The sequence below is a fragment of the Oncorhynchus mykiss genome, chromosome 26, assembly GCF_057628025.1.
Source record: "Oncorhynchus mykiss isolate SJ-2025 chromosome 26, ASM5762802v1, whole genome shotgun sequence".
In the NCBI taxonomy this organism is placed as follows: domain Eukaryota; kingdom Metazoa; phylum Chordata; class Actinopteri; order Salmoniformes; family Salmonidae; genus Oncorhynchus; species Oncorhynchus mykiss.
Window position 1 is genome coordinate 23,447,023 of NC_143047.1, and position 20,139 is coordinate 23,467,161.

The following is a 20,139-nucleotide window of genomic DNA, read 5'->3' on the forward strand; positions in this document are numbered from 1 at the left end:
ATACTTAATCCTAATTGCTTCTGTAAGTTTCTCTGGATAAGAGCGTCTGCTAAATGACTCAAATGTAAATGTACTATACATTACTGTATGTAACAATGTGCATGGTCCATCTCACTAAATTGAAGGGTACGAGAAGGTCAAATATATTACAAAATATTGGATCATGTGAAAGGATAAGACACGTTTTACCTCATCTGTACACTATAGATTTTTAGAAAAATCTATCTTGATATTAACAAATTGAACTGGAGATGTTATTCTAATCCCAATGTTATTGAAGTAACAGTCATTTTCTCAGTGGTATTTATTTATCAAATGGCATGGATATTATAAATTGATATAGTCTAGAATTAAAATGTAAAAAGACAATAATTAGATTGAATAAAGTATAAAATAGTGAAGTATTATCAGTCCTACATTAATCACCAACAAATACGTTCTAGTATGTTTGATTTTTTAATTGGAAATATGATTCACGACTTAGACTAATTGCCTTGCAGCTCAAATCACCAAAGAGGAGAGGGATAAGCAGATGAACAAGGCTGATTAGGTGTAAAGAAGCCGGTTGAAGATAGGATGGATGTCCTGTCTCATCCTACACGGACCTCCACTGGGACCCTGGCCAGACTACAGCTCAATGTGAAGAGACCAGAGATAATCCATTAGCTTTCATTACCCTGTGTCCCACTACCACCCCGTTATGTGCACATGTCAATCTTCCCCGTTCCCTGTTGTGAAATCATCTTACATAGGTCATCCAATACATTACATTCATCCACATTGTGTTATTGTACCTTTATTTATTTAATGGAATAATTTGAGGAGTAGCAAAGGACTGCATTGTTTGATTCACTCTAGCATTCTTTGTAGAAAAGGGTTATTGAGTATCAGTGGCATAGAATATTTATTTTATGTCTGAAATGGGCACTTTTTTTTCTCACTTATTCCAATACAAGTCTATCCCAGGTTTGTAGGGTACCCAACCATACTCATATTCCCAGCTGTAAACTGGTTATAATGCAACTTAAGTAAACCACTATCTCTGGTGTGGCCTGTTCGCTAGTGAGGCCTTATAAAACCCCACCATTGTTTAACATGGGAAACAGACAGTGGACAGGGGTTAACACAGAGATGAATACACAGGTGGAGCAGCACTCGTGTGCCTCATGCTGCCCTACCCACAGAACATGATCACTATGAGGTCAACAAACAGTTGATGCTCTGGCGCTTGAATGCCAGTGGGAATGAACAAAAGCTGCTGGGTATTAACGTAACAAAGTCTAACTAAGCCCAAAAGAGGATATAGCAATATGTTTAATGTGTTAGGCCCAGCGATGAGGTGTGGGGAGGGTTGGAACAGCTGGAATGTCCCATTCCCCCTGTGGGTGCATCGCTGGGAGGTGAAATGTTTGGTCAAGCCAAGTCCATTTCCAAACAGGGTGTGAGAGATAAGGCTGCTCCTGTTGGTTTCTGAGGTCCACTGCCAACCACCTACCTTCATCCACTAGCATACCTTCACACAACACATTTTCTAAACATAAACACATTCTTATTGTCAAACTTGTTGTAGATTTGACAGGTCACATTCAATACCATAGTTCATGTGCACTTATACACTTCCAGTAAGCCCCCATCATGATGTTGTTACACACCCCGTGAGGTTTGGATGTGTTAAAGGAACAGGGGCACTCAGTGTGAATCAGGTGGCATGGACACCATCAACAGGGTTATTTTTTACCCATAATGCTCACTTTGAGGACAATACAGTGCCACTGACACGGCCCGCTACCAAAACCTGCGGGCTCTCCTTCACTGCAGCCAACGTGAGTAAAACATTTAAACGTGTTAACCCTTGCAAGGCTGCAGGCCCAGACGGCATCCCCAGCCGTGTCCTCAGAGCATGCGCAGACCAGCTGGCTGGTGTGTTTACGGACATATTCAATCAATCCTTATCTCAGTCTGCTGTTCCCACATTCAAGAGGGCCACCATTGTTCCTGTTCTCAATGAAAGCTAATGTAACTGAGCTAAATGACTGCCCTGTAGCACTCACTTCCGTCATCATGAAGTGCTTTGAGAGACTAGTCAAGGACCATATCACCTCCACCCTACCTGACACCCTAGACCCACTCCAATTTGCTCACAGCCCCAATAGGTCCACAGACGACGCAATCACACTGCACCCTGCCCTAACCCATCTAGACAAGAGGAATACCTATGTAAGAATGCTGTTCATCAACTACAGCTCAGCATTTAACACCATAGTACCCTCCAAACTCCAGACCCTGGGACTCGACCCCGCCCTGTGCAACTGGGTCCTGGACTTCCTGGCGGGCCGCCCCCAGGTGGTGAGGGTAGTTAACATCTCCACCCCGCTGATCCTCAACACTGGGGCCCCACAAGGGTGCGTTCTCAGCCCTCTCCTGTACTCCCTGTTCACCCATGACTGCGTGGCCATGCACACCTCCAACTCAAATCATCAAGTTTGCAGACGACACTACAGTGGTAGGCTTGATTACCAACAACGACGAGACGGTCTACAGGGAGGAGGTGAGGGCCCTCTGAGTGTGGTGTCAGGAAAATAACCTCACAATCAATGTCAACAAAACAAAGGAGATGATCGTGGACTTCAGGAAACAGCAGAGGGAGCAGCCCCCTATCCACATCGACGGGACAGTAGTGGAGAGGGTGGAAAGTTTTAAGTTCCTCGGCGTACACATCACGGACAAACTGAAATGGTCCACCCACACAGACAGCATAGTGAAGAAGGCGCAGCAGCGCCTCTTCAACCTCAGGAGGCTGAAGAAATTTGTCTTGTCACCAAAAACACACACTTTTACAGATGCACAATCGAGAGCATCCTGTCGGGCTGTATCACCGCCTGTTACGGCAACTGCTCCGCCCACAACCGTAAGGCTCTCCAGAGGTTAGTGAGGTCTGCACACCGCATCACCGCGGGTAAACTACCTGCCCTCCAGGACACCTACACCACCCGATGTCACAGGAAGGCCAAAAAGATCATCAAGGACAACATCATCCAGAAGGCGAGGTCAGTACAGGTGCATCAAAGCAGAGACCGAGAGACTGAAAAACAGCTTCTATCTCAAGGCCATCAGACTGTAAAACAGCCATCACTAACATTGAGTGGCTGCTGCCAACATACTGACTCAACTCTAGCCACTTTAATAATGGAAAAATAAATGTATCACTAGCCACTTTAAACAATACTATGAACAAACTGTGCCATTTGGCCATCACTCATTCATATATTTTTATGTACATATTTTTATTAATTCCTTTACACTTGTGTGTATAAGGTAGTTGTTGTGAAATTGTTAGGTTAGATTACTTGTTAGATATTACTGCATGGTCGGAACTAGAAGCACAAGCATTTCGCTACACTCGCATTAACATCTGCTAACCATGTGTATGCGACAATTTGATTTGAAACTCAGCCAGAGGAGCCAATTGGGAGAGGTGCCAGTGCCCTGTGGGACATTTATAGCCTTGACAATTTCAACAGCACCCTTGAGTGGCATTATGGTCAGTCAGTCAGACAGAACATAACATTGTAGGCAAAGAAAAACACTGACCGTCCTGACAAGGTCGAAATCAGTCCAACTCAACTGTGTGTCACTGTGGGGCAAATAAATTATAAGCATGAGTGAAAGTGTGTGTGTCAGAAATCTTGTAGATAAAGCATTGTTTTTTTAAGCAACTGGTTTTATATAGTTTGGTTTACAAAAATCACAGTATACAGTACATACTGTACATTCCTCCCACTAAAAGCATTACTTAAATTCAGTGACTCTGTACAACGATGTATTTACAAACAAAGCCTACAGTTCAAACCAAAAATAACTAAATATCAATAGCATAACAACACACACCTTACAAAGCACTGCTGGTAGCCACTAAAGTAGAAGAGGTAGCTTCCATGGTTAGACAATCCATCCCATTCTTGATTATTGTTTTTTTCTATCAAAAATCATTTAAATATGGATAATCAGACAGCAATACACACCGATTTGGAATTTGCATGTACGGGCTTCAAACATCTCCAATACAATCTGGACAGTTGGTTGGGGTTAAAATTACACACAGTCAAAACATTGACAAATCCATTCAAAAATAAGAACATTTGTGATATAATTTCAATAGCCAATGAGCTTGATAATATGGACACATTAACAAAGTGTTGAGGGGAGTCTAGGCTTCCCTAAATTGCCTAATTTCCTGAGCACTCACATGAATTACACATGTGGATACAGGCTCCTAGGGTGTGGTATGGTGCAGGCCCTATACGCAAAGTCATGCTCGTGCACATCAAACAGATATTCCCCTACAGTCAAACCTGATCCAATAAAATGTTTCATAGTGAAACATTATATGTTGTTATTATATCATAACATACACCATGATATCCATTACACTGGCAACACTGCTGAGCTGTGGGATTGTGTGCATCTTGATCATCATTAATGGGTTGTGAGTAACAATTATGTCCATTTTAAGAGAAGAAAAAAATATATATATATTTTACTCTAATGCGATCTGTCTCAGAGAACAATCCAGAAATGAAGGTCTTTGTGTGCCATCAACATTCAGCACCAGAGGCTTAGCTTGCACTTGGTACATGCTGCACTCACCTTTCAAAGCCAACTTCCTGGCACCTGAAATAACCTTGTCCATGGCCGAGACATTCTGCTCCTCTTTAAGCAATAAATTAGAACGACCCTGGGGGTAAAAGCACAGTTCAACTAAATGATTTTCAGTCCAAGAGACAAAACAAAGTCATAAAACTCTCCACAACAACCTGGTAAGACTGTTGATAAAACAGTGCTCTCTTCCATTCCCACGTGACATCCAAGATTGTATCACTCATAGCGAGGAAGAATTGTTGACACTTATTGTCAAAGATAATAAACATTTAAGTCATTGGACTTGTACTCTTGAGGAATGAATACAGGGCATGTGAAGATACATGAACAGATTCAGTTGGCTCACAAAGGGAGGGCTGAAAATGCAGCTGTCAGATTATATTTAACACATTGTCAGTACCCCTTCATTTAAAGCCGCTTCCATACAATTCTCCTTTCAGTTACTTTATATTCTCATATGAAAAACAACCCTAGAATGAGGATTATGATTACATTTGCTACATATACAAATGAATAGCGATTATGGCAAGGCTTTAAAGTCGACAGACCGGGGAATGACAACATATAAACACACAATATACATATAACACAAAACAAACTACAAAAGGATGGCACATAGACCCTTGCCTTAGCAAGAGACGTGACAGATGAATTCAGGCTTGTAACACCTTGACAATGAGTTTGCTCTAAACCAAGAAGCAGGCACTGGTGGCAAGGTTTCCTCTTTGGTTACATATTTGACAGACAGTTTGGTGTTATCACACACAGGAATCAGTTGTAAATCCTGAAGGGCAAAACAAGAGTTGACCAAAAGTCTCAGGTCTCAAAGAAGTCTCATTTAATGCCAGATTCCCTTTTTGTGACGGTTAAGTCTGGTTCACACAGTGATTAAAGAAGTGCTTCCTGAATGATTTGTGTGCAGGAACCCTGCACATGTTTTGTTGTGTATCACAAACCTTTCTTTTTGTTATAGTGTCCAACACACACACACGCACACACACACACACAAACAAACACAGATGCACACACACAGCTGAAGAGTTTCTCAGTCTTTGATGCGAGGTATGTTGTATGCGTAGTGGACCAGAGGGAGCCCTCGGCTCTGGCAGAAGCAGGCTCGTCCACAGGCCTGCACCTGGTCTGAACTGTCGGACACAAACGAGTCCCCCTCGTCAGCGTACTCTGACTGGGCAGAGAGGGTGCCGCTGTCTGCCCAGTATCCCTCCGTACGCTGGCCCACTGCCGCACCGGCTGAGAGGGTAGGGCAGCTGTGGGACTTTACCAAATGTCTGCAGACTGATGATGAGGAGGAAGAGGTCCTGGCATGTAGAGCCGCCTGGCAGCGCTCACACATGCCTGTTTCCTCACAGAGCTGGGAGTACACCCCACAGTCATAGCCCAGCCGTGTGGAGGAGTCTCCGTCCCCATCCACGACCCCAGAGCCCCCTGCACAATGCCCAGCCTTCACCCCCCGGGCCACAGCTCCATGGCCCCGCAGCCGCAGCCAGTCCTCCCGGAAGGCGGGGCTGAAGAAAACGTAGAGCACGGGGTTAAGGCATGCCGGTAGGGGGAAGAAGATGAGCGTGATGGACTTGGCGATCTCAGGGCCCCCTGCGGTGCCAGACCTGGCCAGTAGAGGGGCGAAGGAGAAGGCTGCAACAGGGCAGAAGAAGATGCAGTTGGTAAATATGAGCCATGCCACGTGGCGTACAGCCCCTGCCTGCTCCTGGTCTGCTAGCTCCACCCTGCCCAAGCCACAGTACAGCTGGGTGTACACTGCTGCTGTGAACAGGTAGGCCAGAGCGTTGAGCAGCACCAGGGCCACAGTGACACCCAGCGCAGGGCCCTCACCGCCAGAGAAGGGTAAACAGAGAGGGGAGGCTGAAGGGTCGCTGGTACTGAAGAGGGGTAGGCAGGCTGCTGCAGCCGCCAGGAGTCCCAGGAGAGCAGCCGCCAGGGCGAAGCGTCGGTCCCCGACCCCCCTCTCGCTGCTCCTCCTGGGTGAGATGGCCTTCCCCAGGAGCGCCCTCACCGCCACGCTGCGCTCCACAGCCGCCAGGGGCAACAGCAGCACAGCCCACTCCGAGGACAACACCGCCAGGGCCCCTGTTGCCCGGCAGCCCACCCCCGTCTCCCACCAGACCCCAAACTCAGCAAAGGAGCCCCAGGTGGCAGCATCCAGGACAGTGAGCACCCCCACATAGACCCCAGTGAGCAGGTTGGTGAGGGCCAGGAGGCCAACCAGCAGCCTGGCAGGGGAGAGGGCCAAGGCCCGGTGGGAGAAGGTGGCTGCCAGCACCAGAGTGTTGAAGATCAGGGCCACCAGGCAGATGAACCACACAGTCAGACGGATCATCCAGCTGCCCAGGAGGTGCTCACAGGGCTTGAAGGCTCCTGGAGGAGAGAGACAGAGTCAGCCTTCAGTTAGTAAGAGATGTGATGATGTACCGAATTCAATGCTGTAGATGACAATAAAGTGACAGTGGTTTACCTGGAGAGGGAGAGCAGTGCATGACCATCGATATCCTCTCCACTTCTTCTCCACCTAGAACACAAAGATTAATTAGCTAATCACTTTCAATATACTTTTTATCCCTCCTCTGAATAATACTTTTTTTTATTCCAAGAGTGGTCTAATCACCAGTCATGACGACATATTTTACCTGTAACCTTCTTGATGTCCTCCTCATCAGTGGAAGATGTTGAAGAATCACATCCCACAAATGCACAGCACTGGTAAGCATAGGGAACTGATACTGACCTGTAGACCACAATAGGACCATTATCATTCAAGGTGTTGCATGACCCCAACCTCACAGTTGGACTTAAGTTTAGTTACTGTAAGTGAATTGGGTTTGGCACTACAGTGAGTTCACATCTAGTTCAGGACAGTGTGAGGTCATTTGGATGAATTACTGGGATTCTGACCTGAGTTTGGGGAGGCTCTTTGCAGTAAATACATTTTTCATCTGCAGGTTTCCTGTGAGTTTCAGTTGGTTCAGTGAACTCAGTCCAGTTGTTGGAATGCTGGTCAGCGAGTTAAAGCTCAGGTCTCTAAAACAAACAGGACATATTAGCATACATACATTCCTGGAACACACTACTAGCATATGTACACATTTGTTTAAACAGTAATGTATTTGTTATCATGACTTGTATGAGAACAGATTTAGTTTTTACCACAGTACAGTGTCCTACTCACAGGTTTGTTAGCACCGTCAAATAGAGGAAAGCCTCTCTGTGGATGGTTTTCATTTCATTTCTACTCAGGTCCCTGTAGTAAAGAAAATTACTTAATGATGTGTTCAGAATCAGGGCAGCAAATTAAGCATGCTTTAAATTAGCCTCTGGCATGAGCTAGTGAAAGCAGAACTGAGTTAATTTCCAATGAGATCTACTTAGGCCCTTCACCTTTAAGCCTCAAGGTACTATAGGCTTCAAGTGTGTGTGTGTGTGAGTGTGTGTGTGTGTGTGTGTGTGTGTGTGTGTGTGTGTGTGTGTGTGTGTGTGTGTGTGTGTGTGTGTGTGTGTGTGTGTGTGTGTGTGTGTGTGTGTGTGTGTGTGTGTGTGTGTGTGTGTGTGTGTGTGTGTGTGTGTGTGTACTCACAGCAAGCGCAGGGCAGACAGACCCTGGAATGTGTCCCTGTCGATTTGTTGGATGCGGTTGTGCTGCAGGCTTCTATAATTAGGGCAGAACACATAATATATACACTCAGAAAAAGATAGAAGATGGGGGTTATCTTGAGTATAATGTTTAAAAATGTGTTTGTGCTCTTGCTCACATTCCCAACAATATACCTTACTCACATTTCCTGCAGCTTTAGACAGCCCTGGAAGGAAGGCAGCTCCTCAATCTCATTGTAGGACAGGTCTCTGATGGGCAAAAGGATGAAATAATATAACCTGGAATATCACCAGCATTTATGTGAAATAGATTAATAAGGTAGGATAAGGGTGAGAGGTGAGGTTGGGGATACTTACAGAGTCCGCAGCACCTTGAGATCCTCACAGAGCTCAACCGGTACGGCAGCAATCTTTGTGCCAGTCAAAGTACTGAGAAAGAAACACGCTGATTTAATTACCACTGACAAACGGTCTCACTTAACCTCAGACAAGGCAGAAAAAAATATAATCACTAACAATCTGTCTAACACGAACACATTCATTCTAACATTGTTGGTCAGTGTCAGTTGTGTATGTTGATGTAAAGCATCTGCTGTATTGTGTACTCACAGACTCTCCAGGTTGTTAGTCCCAGTGAGACAGGGAAACTCCTGCATCATACTGGCTCCACGTAGCATCCTGAAACACATACCTCACAGGGTTAAAACACAAACAGGTATGACAGACCAGAGACTAACTTTAGTCGGAATAACTGTCCACTCGTAACATTAGATCATGGAATGAAAAAAGCACCTGAGCACCAGCGATATCCAGTGTATTGTATCACATGGTGATTTCATACACTGTTATTGTAAAGCAGTTAATTCAGAGATCCTTACCACACTATGAATACAATGCTCAGAGTACCAGACTTGGCTTTCCAACAGATATGGACAGGGACTTACAGGGAGTGCAGGTCAGACAGGTTCTGGAAGGCTGAAGTTCCCACAAAGGACAGGGGGTTGTCATACAGGTGGCTGGGGAGGATAAGAGAAGAGGACACTGACAGTAAACGAAATTACTATGCGAGAATGGCACCATCTTCTGGACAAATATCTTATAGGGCCCATGGTCAGTCACTATACCAGCTTGGTGCTGTCAGTCAGTCACTATATTACCAGATTGGTGCTGTCAGTCAGTCACTATATTACCAGATTGGTGCTGTCAGTCAGTCACTATTTTACCAGCTTGGTGCAGTCAGTCAGTCACTATATTACCAGATTGGTGCTGTCAGTCAGTCAGTCATTCACTGAGACAGTTATGTGTGTAAATATGATAAACTGTACATACCAGTACAGTGTTTCCCAACTCCTGTCCTGGACTACCCCCAACAGTACACATATTTTGTAGCCCCGGACAAGCAGACCTGATTCAACTGGTCAACTAATCATCAAGCACTCAATGAGTTGAATCAGGTGAGTTTGACTGGAGCTACAACCAAAATGTGTGCCGTTGGAGGTACTGGAGGACTGGAGTTGGGGAACACTGTGCTAGTACATGAATGTGTGAAGGCTTAAGGTTCTATTCTATAGTATTTGTTGACAGTAGGACTGGCTTTGAAGTATGGTCTTACATGGTGCGGAGCAAAGGGTTCTTGTGGAAGGCTCCCTCAGGTACGGCTGCTATGTCGTTGCTGTGAAATCCACTGGAGGAAAGTGAAAATATACACAGTGAAACAATTATTCTAACCACAATCTTTGGGATGAAGGTGGAATATTAAATATGCAACGATACAGTTGCAACAGCTGAAAAAGATACAAATTGTGATTAGGAAAAGCGAGAGGTCCAAATGAAGTAAACTGTTATAGTTGCCAATATGTAAATGACCACTAATTCTGTATGCACAGCTTCTGTGTGCTACAGCTTCCTGATTTCTGCACTTAATGTGGCTAATTCCAGTTTTCACCATTAGATGGCATCTTTCAATCTAGTGCATGTCAATTATTTGCCTGAAGGTTTTACTGCTAATTAATCTATACTGCTGTCATAAAACATGGTCAATTCCATATCTGTTCAATATTGTTTATCCATCAGAAATATGAAAGGACACCATCTGGAGAACAGTTGTTACTGTCCACATGAAACGTTGTGAAGTCATGATCTGTTGTTCAAGATGTCCCAGTGATACTGTGAAAACAAAGGCCAGGTAATGTACCTAAGGTGCCTGCGTCTTTATCTAGTAGACAGGTCCCTTATATCCATCACAAGTTCAAGGGATCAAGAAACCATTGTACAGGAACATTAAGACAGCTTCTCTCTCTACTACAGCGCTGACAGACAGGAGAGGAGAGCAACAAAGGAAAGGAAAACAGATAGAGGAGTTGGGGGCACTAGTCAGACCCCATCATTAATCTCTCAGCTCCCCCTGCCAAGGTTCACAGCTCCACCGAGACACATCAACAGCTCACATTTCTACAAAAACACTGCAGCCTGCACGCAACCACAGTTACACTGGAGAAAAGACCAGGGGTCTCCTCTTTTTGCAGAAAATGATATCACCTCTAGGCCACATGTCACTTACTGACTAATCAACCTAATCACTCAAAGTTGACATTTCAGATTTGAAAAATCTGACAAAGGGAATCTGTGTACGCATGTGCATCCCTGTGTGTCAGTGACGGGCGCGTGTGCGTGTGCTTCCATTTGTGACTGTGTGCGTGTGCATGTGTTTGTCATGGGACAGTACTCACAGCTCCTTCAGTTTGGGCAGTGCCTGGATTGCTTCTGGGAAGGTCATCAGGTTGTTGAAGTTAAGATCCCTGAGGGGCCAAAAGGAGCAGGGAGTTTCATAATCATTACACCACACACCACAGCACACTCAATCATACTGTAACCATTCACTAGCAGTGCTGTGCAAACATACGGTCACCTTAACGATAGTAAAATATTGATCTTCCAGTTTCAGGCACTACACTATAAAATAGCCAAGTGTACTGTCGTTCCCATGACAGACTGGAGTGCTCATAATATAAGGTAGGCTCCTATAGTAAGTAAGACAATTCTCTTTATGCTTTATCAGTGTCAATGTTGTGAGTGAGTGTGACACTGCAAAAATAATTGTAACAGCCATGGTACGTCTAATATGGCTGCTGTTAAACCATAGGTCAGAATGTCTCTGTCCCCTCCGGACTAAAGATGTTGTGTCACTGTTCAGGCTGGCGACGCAGGAGGAAGCGAACAATGGGAGGGTAGTGCAGATAGCCATCATGGACTCCGCTCCATTTATCCTGGAGCAATTACAGGAGGAAGTGGACACACTGACGTCCCGGCTGCTCTCTGTGTGTGTGTGTGTGTGTGTGGGGGGGGGGGGGGGGGGGTGGCCCATACACACTGACGTCCCGGCTGCTCTGGGTGTGTGGGTGTGTGTGGGGGGGTGGTGGCCCATACACACTGACGTCCCGGCTGCTCTGGGTGTGTGGGTGTGTGTGGGGGGGTGAGTGGCTCATACACACTGACGTCCCGGCTGCTCTGGGTGTGTGTGTGGGGGAGGGGGGCTCATACACACTGATGTCCCGGCTGCTCTGGGTGTGTGTGTGTGTGTGTGTGTGGGGGGGGGGGGGGGGGGGGGCATACACACTGACGTCCCGGCTGCTCTGGGTGTGTGGGTGTGTGTGGGGGGGTGAGTGGCTCATACACACTGATGCCCCGGCTGCTCTGGGTGTGTGGGTGTGTGTGGGGGGGTGAGTGGCTCATACACACTAACGTCCCGGCTGCTCTGGGTGTGTGTTTGGGGAGGTGAGTGGCTCATACACACTGTTAATGAGTTTGTATTCAAATGCACTTACAGCGTCTCTAGGTTCTCTAGCCCCGTGAAGCAGCTCTCCCCAATCTCCTTAATTCTGTTATTATGCAGATGCCTGGAAGATAAAGGATATATTTATATTCCATTCCCGGCTCAAATTAGACTTCACTGTTGCAGACGAGCCAAAAGGGACATTGAACAACAGAATGAACATGTATAGGATATCTAGTCTGTGTGATTGAACATGCAGGGAGGTTTTAATAGGGATCCATCTGGGTTATTTATTATATATATATATATTTCCCCCCCCCTTTTCTCCCCAATTTCATGGTATCCAATTGGTAGTTAGTCTTGTCTCATCGCTGCAACTCCCGTATGGACTCGGGAGAGGCGAAGGTCGAGAGCCGTGCATCCTCCGAAACACGATCCAACCAAGCCGCACTACTTCTTGACACAACGCCCACTTAACCCGGAAGCCAGCCATACCAATGTGTCGGAGGAAACACCGTACACCTGGCGACCGTGTCAGCGTGCACTGCAGCCGGCCCACCACAGGAGTCGCTAGTGCCAGCCAAACCCTCCCTAACCCTGACAACGCTGGGCCAATTGTGCACCACTCCATGGGTCTCCCGGTCCATGGGTCTCCCGATTGCGGCCGGCTGCGACAGAGCCTGGACTCGAACCCAGAATCTCTAGTGGCACAGCTAGCACTGCGATGTAGTACCTTAGACCACTGCGCCACTCGAGAGGTCACCTGTCTGGGTTTTTAAGCAGGATATAATATAGCTATTCTTAGTGACATACAACACACATAAAAACAAAATGCTCAATCTGCCACATGGCATCCCATCCTTTGTGGATGAACAACGCAGCACTTTTCACATCTCCCACACTCCCTGCCTGATAGTAAGACCCAATTCAATCTATTCATAAGGTAAATGTCCTCTGCAGCTATCACCAGAGACCACAGTGATTGGTAAGTCAGGTATCATTGTGAGTGCTGGTGTGTCGAAGCCTGACGGATTCAAGGTATTTTCTTCCTGTTTATTCTTGCCAGCCACTAGGGACACAGCTCTGTCCTTTTCCCCTCCAACTGGGCCCTGCAGCAATAGCATTTTTCTTGTGTGTGTGTGTGTGTGTGTGTGTGTGTGTGTGTGTGTGCGCGCGCGCGTGCGTTTGTGTGCGCGTGCACATGTGTGCATGCGTGTGTTTGTGTTTGTAGGGGCATTCCACAGTAAGTGATGGCTTCATACAGTATGTTGATGTATTTAACTGAGAATTTAATTTGACTTGGAGTGGAATGGATTTGAACATCTGCAATGTTTGAATGGTAGAGAAGTGTAATCTGAGGGTTAGTTCCTTTGACACTTTGTTTAAAAATATTTAAATAGTTACATGTAACTGTCTTTCATAATAAAAGTTATATTCTATTACCCATGATTCCTACATTTTCTTCTTCCAACAGATGTAAATCTCCACCAAAAATATCTAATGTCTGTGCTACATCTGAATCTACAGTATACTACCAATGAGTTGAACCCCCCAAACTCTCCCCTATGGGAAGGAGCACAGAACAGATCCTCTGTTTTGACTTGAATAGTTCAGACATGGGTTTAAATACTATCTTGAGTTTACTGAGCTTGCCTGGCACAATGGAACCAATAGAATAATCACAAGGAGTCCAAACCCTGCCCCTCTTGCACTCCAGAGAGACTAGAGCAAACACTAAATGTATTTGAAAGATTTAAAATAGTATTTGAACCCAGGTCTGGAATAGATAAATCTGCAGCACTTACAGCACCACCAGACTGGAGAGGTTGGCAAAGGCATTGTTGGGGATGTGGGTGATGCGGTTGAGTGCCAGGGTGAGAGCCTGCAGGTTAGCCTGGTGTCTCATGGGGCCCACTGGGACCTCAGTCAGGCTGTTGTCATCCAGCCAGAGGTGGCGGAGCTGCTGCAGGCCCTCAAAGCTATCCTCAGGCACCGTCGTGATGTGGTTGGCATCCAGACGTCTGCAGAGGGAGGGGGGGAAAAGAGATTTTAGAAACCTTTATCTCACTAGTTATGTCACACCAATATGTGAATCCTGTCATACATTCACCACCATTAACATTCTCACGTTGAGGACATTTCATATTGATACAGCACATAACAGAGAGAGAGAGAGAGAGAGAGACAGAGAGAGACAGAGAGAAAGAGAGACAGGGAATCAAGGGCCATGTAAGGAATGGTATTTATGAGGTATTTCTATTGCCTCAGTAGAAAAACATTAACACTACGGTCCTCCATTTTTAACAGCTTTCCATTGCCCTTAATCTTATCAACTGCAAATATTTGAATGAGCCATTGGATAGCCTGCTACTGTCACGTCCTGACCTTTTTAATGTCTCTGTTTTAGTTTGGTCAGGGTGTGAGTTGGGATGGGCATTCTATGTTTCGTATTCTAGGTTTTGTATTTCTGTATTTGGCCTGGTATGGTTCCCAATCAGATGCAGCTGTCGATCGTTGTCTCTGATTGAGAACCATACTTAGGCAGCCTGTTTTCCCACTATGGGTTGTGGGTAGTTGTTTTCTGTGTCTGTGTTATACTATACAGAACCGTTTAGGTTTTAATTTATTTCTCTTGTTCTTTTGTATTCAGTGTTCGGATATATTTCATTAAAATATGGACACTTATCACGCTGCGCATTGGTCCGAACTTTCCTACTCCTCCTCAGAAGAGGAGAAAAACCGTTACAACTACATTATAACGTATGTATAGAAAGTATGGCGTTACTATACAAATTCGAATTTCATTACTCTTGTAAATATTCTGCATTTATTTCTAACTATTTAAACTGCTGTGGTGAGGACTACAAACAAAAGGTTTTAAATAGCTTTGTTCTACACTCAAGGTTTCTACTAGTTTTGTATTTGGCTGGTGCTGCACATTCTGTTCCTCATTCATGAAACTTGCTCCTTAATGTAGTATCACAACATTCACTCTCTCCCTCGCAACAAAAGCTCTATCCCTTTGTAATTCTGCTCTTGCCTTCACAGACTCCCTCTAAGTTTCAATCTCCTCTTCCCTCGCTCTCTTTCCACCTCCATGACTCCATATCTCTCTCTCCCTCTAAATTCCCTACGAGTCTGTGTTGGAAGCAGAAAGGCACGATGACTGACAGCTAACTCTCAAAGGCATTATACAAACCCAGCTAGGCTCTGCCAAAACATATTACTTCAGCTACAGACCTTAACTCCTAAGAGAGAAAAGACTCCTGCAAAAAAAAGAGAAGGAAAAAAAGAGGGAAAACGTGGGACTGAGGGAAAGGATCTGGAGAGGTGATAAATGGCAGAAAGCGGGATTTTCAGCATGTCCCGGACCAGGCTTCCAGCTGGAACTCATCCTACACTATTCACAGTCAGTCAAAAGAGGCACAGGGAAACAAAGATGGAGTAATGCTCAGTCATAGTCCCTCGGAGAGTGACATGCAGTAGTCACAGAGTCACTAAGTTAAAGTGAAAGGAAAGAGATGCTGAGGAGCTGGGGATTTGGAAACCAGTGCAGGGTTCTACGCAGACCATTTTTACAAGGAGCACATGTGCGCGCCTAAGTTGAAAAATGTAGGCGGACACAAAGACATTTAGGAGCACAATGAAAAATATTTGAGGTATTAAAGCTAGAATCCTTAATTTTTCTAGGCATACTGGTACCTGAATTAAAATTCCAGGTCACACAGCAATAATTAAAATTGCCGCACTGGAGAGCCCTGCAGTGTCTAGGAAACATAACCCACACACATCCCTTTCAAACCCATACAGGCAAAAATCAACCACATAAATAAATAGATGTCTCACTGTTGGTAAATGTAACGTGGTGGGGGGTAAAGACAGCATGGTAACCAGATGGTTATGTGTGAGCTGTGTAAAGGTTAGTGTAATGATGCCGGCCAGTCTAGAGGAAGCTAATAGGTCAATTGGATTGTAGAGTGAATGCTTCCCATTGTAAATGTCATGATTATGCTTGCGATGTCCATGAGTTTTGCCATTTCAAGTCTCTAAAAGGTGTGTGTGTGTGTGTGTAATTCCAGATGGGTGAAGAGATAGGGGGACTCACAGAGACTGTAGAGAGTAGAGGTTCTTTATAGCTGTACTTGGAACAGTCTTCAGCTGATTATTCTGCAACATCCTGAGGGAGAGAACACAGTTTTATATCCTGAACTGTGGTCGCACCAACATGCCTCTGAGCACACACGTTTGTGTCTGCATGCATATCCCATATTAAAGAATACTAGTGTATACTATGGTAGGAATAGTATAGTATTCATTCACTGTAGTGTTTTTGCGGACTTACCCACTGTATTGTTTTTTTGCAGTCTGAAGTCTGCAAAAACACTACATTGAATACTGTAGTATACTGTAGTATTTACGGTTTACTGTAGTATAAATACTGTAGTAAAAAACAGTAGTTTATACTATAGTATTTTTGCGGTCATTACTGTAGTATTTACTAAAGTGTTTTTGTTTTATCATCTATGACATAGAAGTGGGGGGCTCTCTCTTTGACAAAACATACTGGACAAATACTAAAAGAGCAAATTTGCCATAACCTGTAGGTAGGTAGGACTGGGGTCTGAATGGAATGTTCAGAGCCTCTGCTCTTTTCTATAACCTGTAGGTAGGTAGGACTGGGGTCTGAACGGAATGTTCAGAGCCTCTGCTCTTTTCTATAACCTGTAGGTAGGTAGGACTGGGGTCTGAACGGAATGTTCTGAGCCTCTGCTCTTTTCTATAACCTGTAGGTAGGTAGGACTGGGGTCTGAACGGAATGTTCAGAGCCTCTGCTCTTTTCTATAACCATAGGGAACATAATACACTTAGAGTACAAAGCATTACGAACACCTTCCTAATATTGAGTTGCACCCTCTTTTGTCCTCAGAACAGACTCAATTTGTCAAGGCATGGACTCTACAAGGTGTCAAAAGTGTTCCACAGGGATGCTGACTCCAATGAGTCTCACAGTTGTGTCAAGTTGGCTGGATGTCCTTCAAGTGGTGGACCATTCTTGATATACACTGGAAAAACTGTTGACCGTGAAAAACCCAGCAACATTGCAGTTCTTGACACACCCAAGCCGGTGCGCCTGGCGCCTACTACCATAACTAGTTCAAAATTCACCTACATATTTTGTCTTGGCCATTCACCCTTTGATTAGCACACATACACAATCCATGTCTCGAGGCTTAAAAATCTACTTAATCTACATTGATTGAAGTGGATTTAACAAGTGACATCTATAAGGGGCCATAGCTTTTACCTGGATTTACCTGGTCAGTATATGTCGCGGAAATGTTTTGTCCACTCAGTGTATATGGTCTATCCTTGGCATGTATTTTTCTCACTTACAGGTGGCACAAATTGGGATATGGGGAGTGGAATGGGCAGGGTATATGCAAATTAAATACTGTAATATTTAATATAGTAAAAAAAAGGTTTTGGCTGACTGACATTTCAGCAATATTTACTAGTGTTTTTTGTGGATAATTCTGTAGTATATACTATAGTATTTAACAGTATACTACAACATTATATACTACTACTACTACATGTACTACACATGATCAAGAGATACTACAGTGTGTAGTATAGTATACTAAAGAATACAGTAAGTACTGTAGTATTCTACAGTAAACAGTGAACTGTAGTATTTTTTATGTGGCATGTGAGTACTTGACCATGTAGTGATGGATTCTAGTCTCTACTGGACACAGATGTGGTTATGGTGACTATCTCCCTTCCTCTCTACTATCAGTAGTCTCTGTCGTCAAAGCAGGCTAGGGCCCAGGGGAACAGGCCCTCTGGTTTCCTGCCTCTTCACACACGTCACATGGCAACCGCTAGTTGGGAAGGAAGTGAACACCTCCGTTTTATTTAATTCACCTGTATTTCATTCACCAGTTTTATTTACAGGTGTGTGCATGTGAATGTCTGTGTGTTTGATTTTGTGTGGGTTGTGCCCGAGCACTCACCAGTACTGTTCTTTGAACCCTTGGCTCAATGTACAGTCACAGAACATACAGGTATTATATGAGTGTTTGTCTGTGTGTACGTGTTGCAAGTGTGTGGAGGACCAATGAGTGGCACACTAACAGGACTTTGAGCTGATGCAGTCCAGACAGAGCGTCAGGGTGGATGAATGAGAGGTCATTTCCTGCCAGTCGCCTGAGGTAGAGAGAGAGGAAGAGAGAGAGAAAAAGATGGTGATAAATTCATGATTGCATCGAAAACAATGATTCATATAGTAATCTATATGTTGTTGGTACAACTTTCAAAGCTCTCAATTTAACAGCTTCACTTTGAAATGTTAATACATACAAGATTGAAAATCATTGACCAAAAAAACAAATGAAAACACCCCACAGGCTCCAGTTTGTGTCACCAGGCATAACATAACATAACATAACGCCTGGGGTGCCAGAGAGACGTGTCAGTGCGACGGCATTTTGTCACTTCACCAGACCCTCTGGGGAGAGTGTACACATTAGGACTGGGCCTAGGTTTCCCCTCCTGGGCCTGGTCTACCTCCCCTTCCCTCCCAGCCAGGATATCAGGAAGAACTGGCAATGTGAATAATCATGTGGGGGCGGGCTGTCAGGGACTCATAGTTCCACCAAATCTGGCCTGGGAGATTAGCACCAGATTTATCACCCTCTGCAACTTGAGCTGGGTGGCATTAGATTCCCCTGCAGCCAATAGCTGCTGTGTGTGAGCCTGAGAGCCTGGGGAATCTGAGTAACAACTCCCACCATGCCCTAATACAACCCCACAACGCACCCCCTTACTGGGGCCTACTCGGGGACACACTTCCAGGGATGTCGAACACTTTTCGTCCATCATATAACAACCAGACAGCATCATATGACAGGGTCTCTAGTCTAAACACACAAACGCTAGTGGCAGACTTCAACTGTGATCCAATGGCAGACCATGTTTAAAATAACATTTGTTGTGGTTGACAAACATGGCTGGATTTGGAAGGTTGTACATGCTCTACAACTTGACTTGGCTCTGGCTCAAACCACAGGATTCCACAGGACACGTTTCACCATCAAACACCCAAATCATTTTGGCTTCTCATGCGTCTTTATCAACTATTCATTGACGGAATTGTTTCCTTTTGACAGCATTTTTATTGTTTCCCAGCAGTAAATGAGCTGTTGAAGTACTTGTAGTCAAAGGGGCCAGTTTCATGCACATACGTTAAGCCTACCTGTTGACTCTCTTGCACTAAGTTTGCTGCAACTGCAAGCCCAACTACTGACAATTATTAATTATTAATCTAGGACTCAAGTAACAAAGCTTCAGGTTTGAAAGCAGAGTAGGATTCATGTGCAAATTGTATGTGGTTAGTGTGTCTGCCAGATTTATATGGTACTGTAAACTTTACGTCCACAGTCTTGGAGCTGGTCAACGCCCACATGTCTACGGCCCAGCCACCACACGTCGGCCTGCTAACAAATTGCTAAGACATCCCTCATGTTTCAGGGTGAAGAACCTCCCCACCCATTCCCTTTCTGTCAACAAATTCAGAACACGTCCCCCTAGGCTTTGATGAAGGCAGAAGAATGTGCTAAGCCTTGTTGAGCAAAGACTAAATCCTCCCCTTCTGTAGCACCACTCCCACAACCATTCTATTTCACTAAGAAACTCACTGGTAGACAACATACACTTCAACATCAGAAGGTAAAGAGACTAGGAACACACGCTCATGGAGACAAATGTGTACAGAGACAGACAAACACATACAAACACAAATTGAGGGGGACGACTCCCCTACATGTCTTTATCGGTCAGCATGGTAGCTAGGCTGTGTTGTGCTTTGTTCAGGATGGGAGGTGTGTATGAAGGAGGGTTGCGTGACTATCAGCGAGGGAATGTTTCTCTCTGGGCATGTCCCCCTCTCTTTTCAGTAAGCCCTCAGGGCTGGAGCTGTGGTTCAGTGACAACACCACCACGCCATCCTCTCAGTTCACTCAATGAAACCTTATGATTTGTTTCAAGGATAAGGCTAAACAAACACAAATTAAAAACTCTAG

General features: G+C 44.9%; 2 protein-coding genes across 3 annotated transcripts in view; one reads left to right on the top strand and one right to left on the bottom strand.

Moving 5' to 3' along the window:
• LOC110506650 (myosin-binding protein C, cardiac-type) overlaps positions 1 to 778 on the top strand; it is a 38,302-nt gene extending 37,524 nt beyond the window's left edge. The window contains exon 26 of the mRNA XM_090223407.1: positions 501 to 778. Within this exon, the coding sequence (XP_090079533.1) occupies positions 501 to 550 (50 nt within the window). The 3' untranslated portion in view covers positions 551 to 778. The remainder of the gene's footprint in view (positions 1 to 500) is intronic.
• Positions 616 to 20,139, bottom strand: part of LOC110506651 (leucine-rich repeat-containing G protein-coupled receptor 4) — a 31,065-nt gene continuing 11,541 nt past the window's right edge. For both annotated transcript variants that reach the window (XM_036963396.2, XM_036963395.2), the window contains 16 exons: positions 18,194 to 18,265; positions 16,161 to 16,232; positions 13,861 to 14,076; positions 12,108 to 12,179; positions 11,013 to 11,081; positions 9,896 to 9,967; positions 9,228 to 9,299; positions 8,893 to 8,961; positions 8,641 to 8,712; positions 8,467 to 8,532; positions 8,267 to 8,338; positions 7,862 to 7,933; positions 7,588 to 7,713; positions 7,323 to 7,420; positions 7,151 to 7,204; positions 616 to 7,053 (listed from right to left, as the gene is read on the bottom strand). In XM_036963396.2, coding sequence (XP_036819291.1) covers positions 5,705 to 7,053; positions 7,151 to 7,204; positions 7,323 to 7,420; positions 7,588 to 7,713; positions 7,862 to 7,933; positions 8,267 to 8,338; positions 8,467 to 8,532; positions 8,641 to 8,712; positions 8,893 to 8,961; positions 9,228 to 9,299; positions 9,896 to 9,967; positions 11,013 to 11,081; positions 12,108 to 12,179; positions 13,861 to 14,076; positions 16,161 to 16,232; positions 18,194 to 18,265 — 2,623 coding nt within the window. In that variant the 3' untranslated portion in view covers positions 616 to 5,704. The remainder of the gene's footprint in view (positions 7,054 to 7,150; positions 7,205 to 7,322; positions 7,421 to 7,587; positions 7,714 to 7,861; positions 7,934 to 8,266; positions 8,339 to 8,466; positions 8,533 to 8,640; positions 8,713 to 8,892; positions 8,962 to 9,227; positions 9,300 to 9,895; positions 9,968 to 11,012; positions 11,082 to 12,107; positions 12,180 to 13,860; positions 14,077 to 16,160; positions 16,233 to 18,193; positions 18,266 to 20,139) is intronic.